At 30.5% G+C, this 16,533-nt stretch overlaps 2 protein-coding genes across 4 annotated transcripts in view; both read left to right on the top strand.

Moving 5' to 3' along the window:
• The window catches only part of LOC135958392 (myb-like protein X), a 168,157-nt gene that overhangs the window by 84,989 nt on the left and 66,635 nt on the right, over positions 1-16,533 (top strand). Inside the window, exon 2 of the mRNA XM_065509296.1 lies at positions 11,579-11,582. Coding sequence (XP_065365368.1) covers positions 11,579-11,582 — 4 coding nt within the window. The remainder of the gene's footprint in view (positions 1-11,578; positions 11,583-16,533) is intronic.
• Positions 1-16,533, top strand: part of LOC135957336 (myb-like protein O) — a 165,683-nt gene that overhangs the window by 85,089 nt on the left and 64,061 nt on the right. The window lies entirely within an intron of this gene.

Below are 16,533 nucleotides of genomic sequence, written 5' to 3'. Positions count from 1 at the left end.
ATTTGGAGAACTTTCGCTTCCTAGTGTTGATGGTCTTCCTTAGTAATTTTCATGCATGTGACAGATCCTAAGGCAGCATTTTGTCAGTTTTGAATATCTCACCACTGGGTTTGTTACTGCAAAGTAATTCACCACTGACCGACCAATCGTCTTTTAGATAACCAAGAAGGGTTTTTATAGATACCCCAAGTGCTAGCGGTAATCGTTTTGAAAATCTTGTTTCTATTTCACAATTTGTGCGTGAATGCAGGGCAATTTTGAGGATCCTCAACATTTGTGAGTGATTCAAATTCGAAATTTCGATCCGATCGATTATGATGACAAGATTCGTTCAGGATGTGAAGAGTATTGACAATGACTTCGTTGGTGAAAGTTACAGATTTCGCGTAGGGAAGAAGTTGATTATTTCGTTTAGATAATAATTTACCAGAATGAACGAATATCTTACTTACTGCCGCAAAATGCTGTAACTGAGGACATCGCGGGCTTAATACCGTAAACTCCACAACGACAGTACCATTTTCAATTCATATACACCTGCACAGTGTCGCAGAATCAAAAGTTTTTATAAATTTAGACCCTAAAAATGCTCCAGGGGCGGCGCTATGGTGGCTCAAAGTAGGTTACCTTCGACATGTAAAATTTTTAACCCTTTCGCTACATTGTATCCATATGGATACATTTTAGATTTTTGCATATAACTTCGACATTTATGAATATTTTTAAAAAATTGTTTTTGGGTCTATTTTTGGAATATATTTAGAGATGTTTACAATTTATTTCATTGAATTATCGCTATTCGTGTTCGATTGATAGCAATTTGAAAATGTGTGAAAATAGATTTTTGAATCCAACATTTTTATTTTTTAAAAGTGCCTTCGATTTTTTGCATATAAAATTTGTAAAAACTATAATTTTGTAATAAAAATGATTTAGAATGCTTAGAAACATATTAGGGAAATACAAAAATAAAAAATATTTAAAAAAAAAATCATTGGGGGCATCAGGATAAGCTTCCAGGACTAAAAATTTAATTTGGTATAACGGATAAACCAGGACATTTAGGACCTTAATGTTAATATCAGTCAATATTGATATCAATACCAACCATATGATAAACTTAAAACATCTATTAACACCTACAGTTAAAACTTGTAGCGAAAGTTAAACACATGCCATTTTATGATTCCCATCCGATTTCAAAGATTTTTATAATTTCCGAGTTACAGGCATTTAAAAATTAAAATTTTTAAATTTTGCCATACCTTGGTACGGGTTTTTAAAAATATAGGGAGTAATTTTGTACGGAATGGACTCGATTTTTAGTTAATTAGACAACTAAATTTCCAATAATATACAAAAGATTTCAGAGCAATATCAATTATGAATCCAAATATAAACGATTTTCAATTTAAGGATTAAAAAAATTGTAGATTTTTGCTGTTTTTTTGGGCGAAAGGGTGACTTTTCTCAGAAATCGGAAAGCACCTTGTTCCCTATTTATCGCCAATGCATTTTCCCAGCCTCGAAGGAAATGTGGACCCTATAAGCAAAATTGTAAAAATTCCATATAAAATAATTTTAAAAGCAATTCAGACTTATGAAATTTTATTGTGGGGAACAGCCACGAAAACATTTCCAAGATTTATTGTATAGATCCAAACAAGATCAGGGATTCATAGAGCCAAGAAAAGACTTAATTGTTCATAATTACTTGTTAGCCTTGAGGAAAAACGGCAACAAATAAATAACACATCAAACAATCTAAATCTATTGAGTGTTTCTTTCAACTATTGAACATTTTTTTACTCATTTATGAGAGCTTCGTTGAAATATATTTAGAATTTAAATACTTGATCGGTTTGTCCAATATTTCAGACTCATCCTCCCATAACTATCCTCCTCATGAACGTCTTCATACAAATTTGTTAGTTCTGATTTACGAACTACCATCTATAAAGTCTGTAAATAATTCTATTCTTTCTATTAATACCCAAAAACCCGATTTGTTTAAACACTCTAGTGTAGGGAGATCACTTATAAGTCGTGTAAGTCTCATGATCACTTTTATTAATAGTCATTTATTTCTGTAAAAAAAAATATCTAGTTTTTATTTTAACAAGCTCCATGTGTGACTTTACAGTGATGTTTGGGTTGTATTTACGTTTAATCTCTTGTTTTTTTTTTGTTGTTTGTATCTTTTTCTAAGACTTCAAACTACTTATAAATAACAGATCTTTTGACACGACAACAATGTGTAGTTGTTATTGTAGTGATTTTTTTCTTTTATATTTTCTAGTGATTTATTTTAATGTTGTCATAAAATTTGTTTTATGTGATTGATATCATCGGAACAATAAAACGGAGACAATTGAAATCGATAACAGTTTTAGTGGGCAAGAAAACGCATAAAATTAACCCATTGTGGGGTTTTTTAGTTTAAAATATTAACTATAATATATTGGAAAGTTTAGTTTAAATATGCTAATATTTCGATGCTAAATAAAATAAATAAGTATTAGTTTCCAACATAGCTGTAGGTAATAGTAGTCATAGATTATCTGGATGTTAAAATACTATAATGAATAATTTAAAGAGATTGAAAAGAAAAATGTATTATAATAGTTTGTAATAAAATACTAGATTTCCACTAAGATCAAAACCAGTTATTTTGAGCCAAGTGTATTTAATGTGTTCTAAGTATCTTGTTATTTGAAATTTAATTAACTGTCAAGTTCAAAGAGCTTAGCTGTGAATATGCATTGAGCAACGCCATTGTGTATTTAAACCAGGGAAAGGCAAAACATGGGCGCCGCGTTTTTCATTTACTCTTCTCTTACGTACGTGTGCACACGCATTGTAGAGAAATAAACAACTTTTAATCAGTCTAGCTTGAGAACTCAAACAAGCAGGTTGTTTGATCGTTTTTTATCGCACAATTTAAGAATCAGCGTTGCCAGTGAAAAAAAAATGTCCCAACTTTTGAAGATGTATGATGAACAATATGAGATTTTACATTTTTAATTGGGGAAAAGAGACGAAAGTTTACTGGCAACACCGATTCGTGGTGAGAGCGGAGAGAGTGTATAACTAATACAGTCGTAAAATGCAATAGTATAGGTTGCCTTTCCCTGATTTAAACTCATTTAGCTAAGACACAATAAGCAAGCTAGCAAAGACAAGCTAGTAAAGACACAAGACTGTGTTGGAAGTGTTCTGCTCATGTTTGAAGTGTGGAATAACTCGATTTCAGTAAATAAAATCTTAAGAGGCAAATCATTTAAGTTGTTATAAACATAATTTAAACATTTATTAACTCTATTTCAAATGAAAGATGCGAATTATTCAATTACAAGTCAGGTTGTAAGTTCTATTTAAAGCATTAAGGTTTCACATTTAACTCCAAGAATTTCTAGTTTATTGTTCACATTATTTTAATAATTTTTGAAATTACAACTCAAACCAGCCTTTTAGTTTATGCTCCAATTGGACAAATATTGATTTGAAAAGTTTCTATTAAAATAAATTTTAGAGCCAACAAAAAGGAAATACATAAGCAAACATGTATAACATCAAACTTTATTGAAAACTCTTAAACTTTTTAAATTAGATTTCAATGAAAAATGGCCAAAAGGCAAACAAAGGTCACATTTAAAAGCTATTAAATCTAAAACTCTACTTTATCCTAAAATATTAGAAAACTTGCATTTGAATAAAACCAAAAGTTCAAGAGTTCAAGGTTTTAAATAAATGATTAAATTACTTTAACATGCAATATAACGCTGCAAGTTGAATATTTCGCTATTTTATTAGAAAACATTTTGCAAATTCCCTTTACAGTAAAGAAATAAATTATATGACTTCCATTGCAACAGCTGTTTAGGGGAAATGACATCACATTAAATGAAATGCATTTTGACATACAAAAAGAACTTTAGAATAATGAAAGTTGCTTGGACAAAAGAACTGAATTTTTTTGTATTTCTTTTTCCAGACAGATGCCAAGCGATAATATAATTATAATCAAAAGTTCAATGACAAACAGCAAGACAAAAACAGCACACACAAATCGATAGCACCATAAATTAGTCACTAATAAAAGGGTTGCATTTCAACAAATGCTAACGAAGATGCCAATTTTATGATAAACCTACAACCACAAAATTTTATGTTGTTTTGAAAATTTATAGTTTAAAAAGTACTACAGCCATTAATTTACTAAAATCTTGATACAATTGTCAACAGCAATAGAGATATAAAATGAAAATCTAAACATGCATGCAAGTCAAATAAACAATCATTTAAAAAAGACATTCTAATAACAATATTTGGAAATAAACATTTAAAAAACTTAAATAAAATGAATTATGGAACTGCGGTCATTTTGTAAAGAAGCCATATATCAAATGACTATCTTGATAATTTATTAATTTAGTAACAAAAAAACTAATACAACGCAGCATACATGTCGAATATGCAATATGCAGTATTCATATATTTAAACATAAAATCATAAAGAAAACAAAACCAAATCACTGCATCTAAAGTGTGGTTAAATTTATTAAGACTTTATATTGCTATGAGAGAAAGGGAATGAAAATAGAAACCCCCATATATCACGTTTCAATGGTGGTGCACATACAATGCAGCCACATGGCAAAGTAACATGAACAGCAGCAGTATAAGTAGTTTGTAGTACGTGTAGTAATAGAAACTATATTGCTTTTTCATAGACAACTGCTGCAGCATAATGTTGCAAGAAAGTACTTAATAAACCACACACACAAACACGCATCCACGTACACACCGCACAAAATGTGTAGTGCACTGCAGCAGTGTTGTACGTAAACTTACGGTGGCTTGATTTAACAACCTAAATACGAGTAAAAATTTTAAATATGCCCATACGCCACTAACAAATGAGCAACTGATTTACTTACTTACATTCATTCAGTCATTCATTTGTATGCTGCTCATTTGGAAAATTACAACCAAAAAGAAAAGAAATGTTGGTGAAAAAAAAAACACAAACTTAAAGAGGAGCCATTAGTTGAATCTTCATTAGATTAGATTGTATGTTAATTGTAGGGTGACCAGATTTTTTAGCAATAAATATATCCTAACTATTATGGGAAATTAAACTAATTATCCAATAACCATTTTTACTGGAACTGAAGTTGAAATCAAGTGTAATTCAAGGCTTAAATTATAGTCAAGCAATTGAATTATTACACTTTATTTCAAAAGCATGCTCCAGTGAAAAGGAAACATAAATTCAAGCCATATGTTTTTGTTTGAATAATACTTAATTTTTTCAAATAATTTTCAAGTTCAAAACATAATTAAATTTGCATTCAAGTCAACTTCCAACAAAATGTTCAAGCGCTTGAATTTTTAAGTCTTTGGGTATCCAATAAGCATTTTTACTGGAATTCAAGTTGAAAGCAAGTGTAATTCAAGCCTTGAAATATAGTCAAGCAATTGAATTACAGTTGTATTAGACTTTATTTCAATAGCATTCTCCAGTAAAAAGGAAACATAAATTCAAGTCATTTCTTTTTTTGTTTGAAAAATACTTAATTTTTTCAAATAATTTTAAAGTTTAAAATAAAATTATATTTCCATACAAGTCAACTTGAAACGAAATGTTCAAGTGCTTGAATTTTAAGGCTTTAGTGCTTATTGGTTAAGTACTGAATAACTGTGTAGATAAATGTAGGTAACATTTTGATCTGTACATTACTTTTTCCATTGTGCTTCCCTAGAGTTATTGTATTAACATGGAGATGTACTAATCTGATTCACTCACTCCCTGTCATTTCAAACCATTTTGATTCCCTGTTGGTATGTATTAACAAAAAGTCCATCCTCGATAAAATATCCCATCAATACAGAATTGAAGACCTGAATAACCCAGTTCTTCTACCCCCTACCAAATTCCGATCAGTGGCAAAGTAGTTAAAATATCGTTTCTGCCTACAATAAATCATCACCCAGCCAAAGCGGAATTGAAGTGTTGATGAGCGTAGTATTTCTACCCGTCAGGTCTAAGCAGTCATCCTCTATAGATCATCCAACTGAATCAAAATAGAAGCTCCAATTAGTAAAGATCCTCCAATTCTTCCTCATTGTGAATATTTCTGTTGCTATTAAAAGAGTGACTTAGCCTCTTAGTTTTCGCAATGGACTCTAATTAGGATGTCTTTTTTCATGGTTCAAATTACTATATCGTATTCTTGAAGATTGGACCAACGGAACTAAATTTTCCACAACAAATCATCATCTAGCCAAAGCAGAATCTAAGCGCTGATAAGCGTAGTACGTCGACCGTCAATTCTAAGTAGTTATCTTCGGTAGATCCTATTAATATAGTTTCTACAATTCCTCCTCATTGTAAATACTTCTGCTGCTGATATAAGAGTGGCTTAGCCTCTTCTCTTTCGCAATAGATTTTAATTAGGATGTATTTCTTAACGTTTCGAATTACCATATCGTATTCTTGATGATTGGAGCATCTAAACTAGCTTGTGTAGAATTGATTTCCCGGATCGGATGTCAGCATTACACTTAAATGGCTCTCTGTATAATCTAAAGTATTTGATAAGCTAAATAATTATGGAGTATACTATCGGTTTATTATTAGAGGACTATCTTAAAATTTAATCGATGGATACTAGACTTGAATGCGAATATTTTTAAATTAAACTCGGAAATGTTTGAATTCCATCCATCAGATAATTTTAACTGGCATAATCCTACAATTTCAAATAACGATATCATCCAATCGACATTTCCCCCAAAATATTTGAGAATTCTGAAGTCCCTTCTCATCCGTGAAACATTGGCGAGTAATCTAATAGCCTAGCTTAGAGCCAAGTGTTTCGCCATCTGATCTATTCACATGCTATTCATAATAGTGATATTTCTTATATTATGTAGATCATAGCAATTCTATGATCAGGATCGCAGATATTCTTGTTTTCAAAATTTCTCTATAAATATTATGTTTAGGAAAAGGTCTCGATTAAAGATTTTAATATAATTTCTAATATTTCTTAAGCATTTGTTCTACAAGGTATCTTTCAATGTATCATTCTATGGAAACAGAATACAAGACGACAAACCGACATTCGAATCCAAACTACACTCACTCTCTTCTCAACGTAGCAGAGGACAATTTTCGGTAAACATTTATTATGAGCATCGAGGGGTATATTCATCTAAATTGTTACATAAATTTGCTCTTCTGGGCACTAAAACTACCTTTATCATTGACTAAGTTCCATTACATCCACGCAAAGTCATGATGTATTTATAATGCAACTGTCGTTGAGCCTTCTGCTCTGGAGGACGCCATAGCTATACAAAACTAAAATCAGTGAATATTGGGGCAGCCTAATATTTCGTTTTAACAATTTGCAAAGGCCGGGAAGACCGCCCGATTTGACCACTCTAGACTTTATGTCCCTGTACGTCATTTTAAATCGTTATCAGTTTTCTTTCCAAACAAATTTAAAGTCAGACAAAAATCGACTGAGTTACAGGTCGATACCCTTCACCAAGATTGGCAAGGATATATATAAGTTTTTCATTCCGTTTGTAATTTCTACATTTTTTATTTGCGACCCCTCAAAGTATATATATTCTGGATTGTTATAGATAGCGAAGTCGACATAGCCATGTCCATATGTCCGTCTGTATGTTGAAATCAACTTTCCGTAGCCCCAAATTACTTACAAATATGATTGATACATCAATATATCGGGAATTCTTCCGACTCGGTTGCTATTTAAAATCGAGAAAATCGGCCAACAAATGGCTGAGATATAAGGAAAAAACCGGGACAACCTAGATTTTTGGCCTATTTTTGATCTATATCTGGATTACTAAGTCATTAATATAGACAATATGGAAATCTAATGATAGATATTTCAAATTTCATTGCAACAATGTATATAAGGTTATAGGAATTTAGACCTACAATGGGTCAAAATCGGGAAAAATATTTTTTAATCTGAATTTTTTTTTCCAAAAATTTTTTTTTCACTAATAAATTTAAAAAAAATTAAAAAAAAACAATTTCGAAAAAAAAATGATTTTTTTTGGAAATTTTTATAAACAATTTTGAAATTTTTTTTTAAATTTTGTATTTTAAAAAATAATTTGGTGAAGGGTATATAAGATTCGGCACAGCGAATATAGCTCTCTTAATTGTTTTAGAATAATGTACTCAGCAAGACTTCTAACCCACTTAGGTAGTTTTCCAAGTTTTTTTTATATTCTTAAATTTTCTTCAATAATTGGATTTAATATCTAAAATACATACGTATCTCTTGACTCATTTTTTAAAGAGAAGCCTATTGATGATATTTATTATATTATAGAAAACTGACCAACGAATACATTTCCAGCCATCAAATTTTCCAGATACGGCTTTCAGCCACTACTATTTGTTTACAAATTTCAAAAAATGCCTTTTTATTCATACCCAATTTTATTGTAATATTTAAGAACCTGCCTTATAGCAGCGGTCGGCATAAATATATAATTTGAATATAGATTCTGATAACATTTTGTGCACTTTTTTCTCTGTTGTAATCTGACTAGCTCTGGATTGTGATTTTTATTTCTTATTTCATGATTTTTGCGAGCTTCGTTGTTTACAGGTCATGTTCAGGTATGAGTGCCGGTCACTGCCTTTCATTAAGAGCCCAATGCTGGTCACTCTTCCCAATTTTAAAACTTTTGTAGTTGTTAAACACTTTTTAACAACATCAGCAACGCGCTGTAGTCTTAGAAATACAAAACATCTATTACATCTATAAAATAAATTTCAGTTAAAAGTACAAAATAAACTATAGTACAGTACGTACGAACACGTACTAATGTGCATGTAATTATAGTACATTTTACTTACGTTATAGTTATTTAAACGAGCCGAAACAAAGTCAAAAACCATATTACAACAACTTGGAAAAAAACACACACAGCAGAAACAACAACAAATAATAAATACATATAAAAAATAGGTCGCAACAATTGCCGCACTATCGATTTTTAATATACAACAATAGCAGCAAAGAAAAATTATATGTAAAATGTGTGGTAAGAAGAAAAAAAAACACACAAACACATTTTATGTACAAATAAAAGAAAAAAAACAAACAATTTAAGAAGATCTATAGCAGTAGCAAAGTACTTTTCATCGATTACAATACAGAAAACAGAGATACATACTTACAGACACAGATACTTAAATACACGCCTCATAAATACTTATTTGTACCAATATTCGTATCAATGAATGAATATTTGTATTTGAAGCTGAATGAAATTGGAGGCTTTAAAGCTTGTAACAAAAAACCACCAAATATGAAAGTTAATATGTATTTTGTTTATATTTTTAACACACTGAATTGAAAACTGAAATTAAAAATAAATTTGTGTTAAATGCCACCAAAGGGAATTAAAATGAGAAAAAAAAATAATACACAAAACTCAACACAGATTCGTTTCAGTATTTATGTCCCACAACTCATATTCCGACAGACAGACAGTCATTATTTGTTCATTTGTTTTGGTAAATTTTAATATACAACTTGTAATGAAATACATGAAGTGTAAATGATTATTTTGACTATTATTATTTTTCGGAAAACTATAAAATAAATATTTAATACATTGTCCCCCCACAAAAATTATGTAAAATTTAAACTATTCACTGATATAGTTGGTCTTTCACATAAACAAATCATTATATTTTAAAATTTCGTATTAAGTCCAAAAGGGCATCGTCATCATATTCAATTTTGAACAATGTGAAGAGAGAAATATAATTCATTAGATGTAAAACCATATCGAATTGTAAATGCCCTAACAAATTCTATTAATTTAAATGCATTTTTTATTGTATCCCTCTTTTTCCAAGTTCGTGAAATGTCGTATATCATAATGTTTGAGTTCATTTGACAAAATTTTTTTTTAAACGAAACAAAAATCCAACCTATACCATTGTTAGAACTTGTTGAATTCATAAACCTTATCGAATATTCTAATATTCATATTAGCAATCGCGGATCTAGATCAACCATTTGGAGGGAGCGGAAAATTAAAATTTGTTCTACACTTTTCTTTTCATTTAATTTTTTATATGAAAATTCCTATTTCGCCCCCTCTGGATCAGCTTAGTTAGAATTGTCTTAATCTTCATGAAAGTTTTGACAATCTGAAAATGGTCAGCATCCATGGACATTGTTTGGCCCTTAATTTGCACTTTTTCGTTGCTCCCAAGATTTAAAATTTGTCACCTTGATTTAAAAATCTAATGTCGTTTAAGGTTGCACATTTAAAGTTTCGAGTTTTAGTAGAAATATTTTAAAAATAAAAAAATTTATTTTTCAAGTTTTTAGTTGTTATTTTGAAACTTTAGTAAAATATAAACTTAATCAAAGTATTGATCACTGTCACCTATGACCTTTTCCCATCTTTCTGGCAACATATGGATTTCGAGCCAAAATAACTGCTCATCTTTTGAGTCCAAGAACGAATCAATCCAATTTCGGATACTCTGCACTGAAGTGAAGCATATTTCAGAGACATTGTTAAGCATCGATCGAATCAAATAGTTATTTTTAAATAGTTTTTAACAGGAATTGCAACATGTGGGCGAGCGTTATCATGATGGAATATCAAGGTTTCATATCTGGCCACATATTTTGGCAGTTTTTCGGCCAATGTTCGCTTCAAATTCGAATCAGTTACGTTCGGTACAGGTTCCTGTGATGGTCTGGCCAGATTTCAGCAGCTCATAATAGATAGGACCATTTTACTCAAACCAAACACAGAGATTTATCTTTGCTTTGGTGTCGATTCGGTAGGTTGGCCGGGCGTCACATACGATCTCTTACACTTCGGATTATCGTAATGGATTCATTTTTCATCGCAAGTAATGGTTTGATGCAAAATGATATTTTTCTATAGCGTTCAAGCTGCATTTCGGACATGAAAAATCATCTTTCAAGGTCTCCTATTTTACCCAATTACCCAGCTTTTGATTGAATCCAGCTGCTAGCAAACATTTCGAAATTGATGTTTGTGTAGCTCCCAATGATTTTGCGAGCTCTTGATGAGTTTCGCAATCTTCATGGAATAATGGCTCCAATTCTTGGTCTTCAAACTTTTTTGACCGGTCTGGTCGACCTTTGTCTTCCATGTCAAAATCACGAGTTCTGAACCTCACAAACCATCTCTCGCACGTTGAAACCAATGGAACATATTCACCATAAGCTTCGGTGTGCTTCAGCGGCAATTTTTTTCAAAACTTTCCTCATATGAAGCTATGTTGGCACAAAATTCGACATTTTCAAAGATATTATTTCAGTATTTTCAGCACTATGGCACTTTTAGGTGTGTCATACCGTTTATGGGCATTATAAAATGAAAACACGTCACGCCTAGCTTATTTTTCATGTATTCGTTGTATCTAGGATAGCGATCGGTATGGACACGTGCCGAGCATAATCCTTATTTAACAGTAAACAACACGAATATCATCGAAGTTCATTAAAAAAACCCAAAGAGGTTATATTACAACAGAGGAAGAAACAGCATTTCATAATTTCCAATTTCTCTTTATGCCGACCACTGATCTAAGGCTTAGCGACACGCATGCCTTTATCATGTTCATTTCTGAGGATGTTTGTTATGTTTATTACCATAGAGAAACATAGAGCGGAAACAAGAAAAAAAAAACTCAAGCAAAACAATTACTCAAAATAATAACACATACGAGAGTAGTTTTTGTTTTCACATAGTTTTTTCTACTAATATATTCTCACCATTTAGGTTTCTGACAACTGAGTTAGGTCTTTGACAGGTGACTTTCCGATCTATGTCTATTCTCTAATGTTTATAACAATGTAGTTATTAGCTTGATGTATCAGAAGTGATTCATACTACATGATACTTTTAATTGCTCAAAAATATGTTACCTTTACCCCGAAAAACTTAAATACCGCCTGTTTTAAAGATAATAGACAAAATGAAACAACTAAGTTTCATTCACAAAAATAATACAGTAACGTAATAACAGATAATATTTAAAACAAACAAAAAATTAAATTTTTATTTGTTTGTTATTTATTTATTTTATTAAACAATTACACTCAATGTCAGTTACATAAAGTCAATGTTTTTTAATTGTCATTTTCGAAACGTCAATTTTAGTATTTTTGTTTATTATCTATCTATCTACAACCACAATACACAATTGTTTATGTGTATTTGGCTGAGTGTACTCTGTACAGCACATACTGCTGTGACATTATGTGAGTATTTATGAATGAAGAAACAATTGTCATTATAAACATTTTTAGAAAATATAATTACCATAATAAACAATAATTATGTCTGTCACAGTGGCATAATGAGATTTTATATAATTTTATTGTGGGGCTCCCTAGAGTTATTAAAAAAGCTAGGGAAATTGAAATGAGGAATTAAGCTTACAACTTTGAAAATATTAATTAAAAAACTAAAGTTTTAAACAATAACCGCCAGATTCTTAAGATAAAACTCTACAAAATTTTTATAAATAAACTCTACAAAATTTTGCAAAAATTTTAAAAGTCTCTAAAATTTTTGATTTTGTATTACATTTTTAGTTAAATAAACATTTCTATATAATAATACACAACATTTTTCGCTCACCTAATATCCGGTTTAAAATACTTTTAATTGTGCAAAATTTTAATTACGTGCGAAACGATTACCTTTCGTTTAAAAAAGTATTTTGCTATTCTAATTAGTTTTTTCATAATATTATTTTTATGTTTCACACATTTAGATTTGTTTGTAAATAAAACAAAACATAATCATCATCATCACTTTTAATTTCTCTGATAATAAAAAGGCTCTTCTAAAATAAAACTAAAAACCACTTTCATTTTTCTCTTGTTTAAAAAAAAAACTGTATGCAAACAATAACAACTACATTAAATTTGATGCACAACATCAGTGTACTCTTAAAAACCCACAAACACAAACGCTTAATTAAGTGATTTCTAAGAGAATGCAAAAAGCAATGTTACAAACAAAAACAAGAATTTGTTTTAATGCTTAATTTTATCTCTAAATAAACAATGTTTATTATATGAATTATTTTATAAATATTTTTGAACCATTACTCTTCCCAATTCGATATTTTTCCAGAATTTCCAAATTCGCTTTAGTTTGGTTTATGTGGAGTAGGATAAATTATAGACCGATCGTCGCAAAGGTTGGTAGAAAGATTTTACTTCATATAAAAATTGTTTATATCCAATTTCATCACGATATTACTTATTTTAAGACAATTGTCTGTTCAAGTCATTTTCTAAGGGGGACCTTGTATAGGGACAAATGTTGCCCGATTTTCGCCATAATTTACAGAATTATTTAAAGTACTTTGTACAAAATTTTATCAGGATTGTTGAATAATCAACATATTTATGACTGCTCAAACAGTATTCCCGGAGAACATTTGTTTGGGGACCGAAAAACAAACCTTATTAACAGAGACTATTTTTTGAGACGGAAGGACGGACATATCTAGATCGTTTTAGAATCTTATGATGATCCAAAATATATATAGTTATGTGGGTCTGTGACTACTAAATGGGGGATTTATAATTGATGGCGTATCTTTAGAACGAGGTTTTTGTTTTTAATAACTTATATGACTTTTTGAAGGATACATATCTATCATTTATTATTAGTTAATTAGAAAATTATAGTGTAAACAACTAAGTTTTTCTTACTTCGAAAATGTCGAATTTTGTGTCAACAAAGCGTTGAAAAAAATAAGCCGCTGAAGCACAAGCTGAAGATTTTGACGCGGAAGACAAAGATCGCCCAGGGTAGCCAAAAAACTCTGAAGACCAAGTATTGGTAGCATTACTGCATGAAGATTATTGTAAAAACAGCAATTTCAAAACATTTGCGAGAAGTAGGATTCATCCAAAGCAAGGAAATTGGGTAACATACGAATTGAAGCCGAAAGATCTTGAGACGATTTTGCATGTTCGAAATTATGCTTGAACGCTATAAAAGAAAATCATTGCATGTGATGCAAAATTAATTCATTACAATAACTCGAAGCATAAGTTTGTAAAGTTCGGCCAACCAGCCGAAATTCCATGATTCCATGGCACTAAGGTAATTCTCTGTATTTGGTTTGAAGAAATCTATTCGTTTGAAGCGAGCATTGGCCGAAAAACGCCCAGAATATGTGATCAGACATGAAACCTTCATATTCCACCATGACAACGCTCGTCCACATGTTGCAATATCTGTTAAAAAGAGTTTAGAATGAAGTAATTGGGAAGTTTTGCCTCACCCGCTTTATAGTCCAGACTGTGTCCGTCCGACTACTACTTGTTTCGATCGATGCAGAACTCTCTCTCTCTCTCTGGGATACGCTTCACTTTGGAACAGAGTATCCGAATTTTCTTGATTCGTTCTTTGCTCCAAAAGATGAGCAGTTCGATTGGCTCGGAATTCAATTTAAATTGAACGATTTTACAACATTCTTTAAAATTTTAATCTCGATAAAATACAAACCAAAGCGAATTTAACATTTTTGAGCAGCTTCAAAATTTTGATTGAACATTGATTGGCTGTCTATGCCAAGAGTGCCTCAAGGCATGCATTACGAAACACCAACTAAGGGCACTGTTGCGGCTAAATTTATCAACGTGTTATATTTAGTAGTTTTTTACTTTTTTTATATATTTTGTTATATATAAAAAATTATATAAATGGCAGATAGAGATCGCAGACAAATTCAATTATCCACCTTAACTCATAATCAGTTGATACTCCACAAGAAGCCAGGAATGATGTCCGTTATGACAATATCGACCACTTTCCAATCTGGTTATGCAAAAAAGATGGTGCAAACTATGTAAAAAGTTGCAAACAAAGTGTGTTTGCTCAAAATGCGATCTTCATTTATGCTGCTAAAATGCCAAAAATTGTTATACCCTTCACCTTCGTGAGAAGCTGTGTTGCCAATTCATGGTGAACAAAAAGGGCTAAATACTTAGAAAAAAGGCTAAAAATGGGCTAAAAAGGGCTAACATTTTTAATTAAAAAATACATACATTGACACAAAAAACAACTTAGAATGTTACATTTGGGTATGCCGAATAGACAAACAAAAATGTATGAATATAATACACGTTCAAGTGCAAGAAAATAAGAATATTTATTCCTGTATGTTGATCCTTAACTTTAAAATAACGTAATATGGGGCCACACGTATATCATATGCCGATGTTTTTAAAGCCTCGTATTTATCACATGGCCTGCAAAATGCTCATAGGCAAATTTTTTTATATGAAAGACAAATTATGTATAAAGTAATCCTTTGTGATAACTTCGATGTAGAATATTTTGATAAGTGAATATATGGCATATTTGCCTCTCACGCAGAAAAAAAATATTCTAAAATTTATACACGTCGCCGGACAGAATTGATTTTCATTGGCAAAAACATAAATTTTGCCATTAGTTAGCAAACATATCAACACTAAGGTAGCCAAAATATGTAAACATAAATATTTAATTTAAATTTGGAAAAAAGTTAATTTTCTATATTTGATCAGATCAAAATGATCATAGCTAAATTATTATCGATAATGAACTGAATTTGTCTTTCTAAATTGGTTGGATTGTAGTCTTTGAAAACGGTATACTACATTTGTTAAAGTACTATATTTACATCGCCCAGATAAAGTTAAAATTATTCTCTTTAACCCTATATATGAATTTATAAACGCCCGGACCCGCGCGTAAAACATTAACATATTTATTAAAAATTTTTATTCAAATAACTTCCATTTTCTCTGTATTAGTTATGGCATTTTTTTAATGTATGGCAGGTTCCAACAATTTGTATGTGCTTAAATTGTTTACTGGTTCAACATTTTTAGTTGATTTTTGTCATAATATCCCTTCCAATTTTTTGGAATTTTACTAATTCTCAACAGCAAAAATTTCAGATCGTTAGAGTAAATATATAAGTTTTGATTTAGTCATAAAAATGGCTAAATGAAAATAAAAAAGGCTAAAGGCTAAATTAATTTTTTTGTGGCTAAACAAGATTGAAAAGTTCGAAATTTAGCCCAAAAAGGGCTAAATTGGCAACACTGGTGAGAAGGGTATATATATATATAGGTCAAACCTCGATTTTTGACCTATATCTGGATTACTAAGTCATTAGTATAGATACTACAATGGTCAAAATCAGTAAAAAAAAATTTAAACCCGATTTTTTTTTCACAAAACTTTTTTTTTCGCTAAATATTAAAAAAAAATTTAGAAAACTAAAAAAAAAATTTAAATTTAAAAAAATAAAAAAACAATTCCAAAAATTTCTTTTTTCCAAAAAATTAAAAAAAAAACTTTGGAAAAAAAAATTGTTTGCCTAAAAATATTTAAAATTTTTTTTGAAGTATATAATTTGGTGAAGGGTATATAAGATTCGGCACAGCT

The sequence above is a fragment of the Calliphora vicina genome, chromosome 4, assembly GCF_958450345.1.
Source record: "Calliphora vicina chromosome 4, idCalVici1.1, whole genome shotgun sequence".
Taxonomy (NCBI): Eukaryota; Metazoa; Arthropoda; class Insecta; order Diptera; family Calliphoridae; genus Calliphora; species Calliphora vicina.
This window is presented reverse-complemented; position numbering and strand designations above follow the sequence as displayed.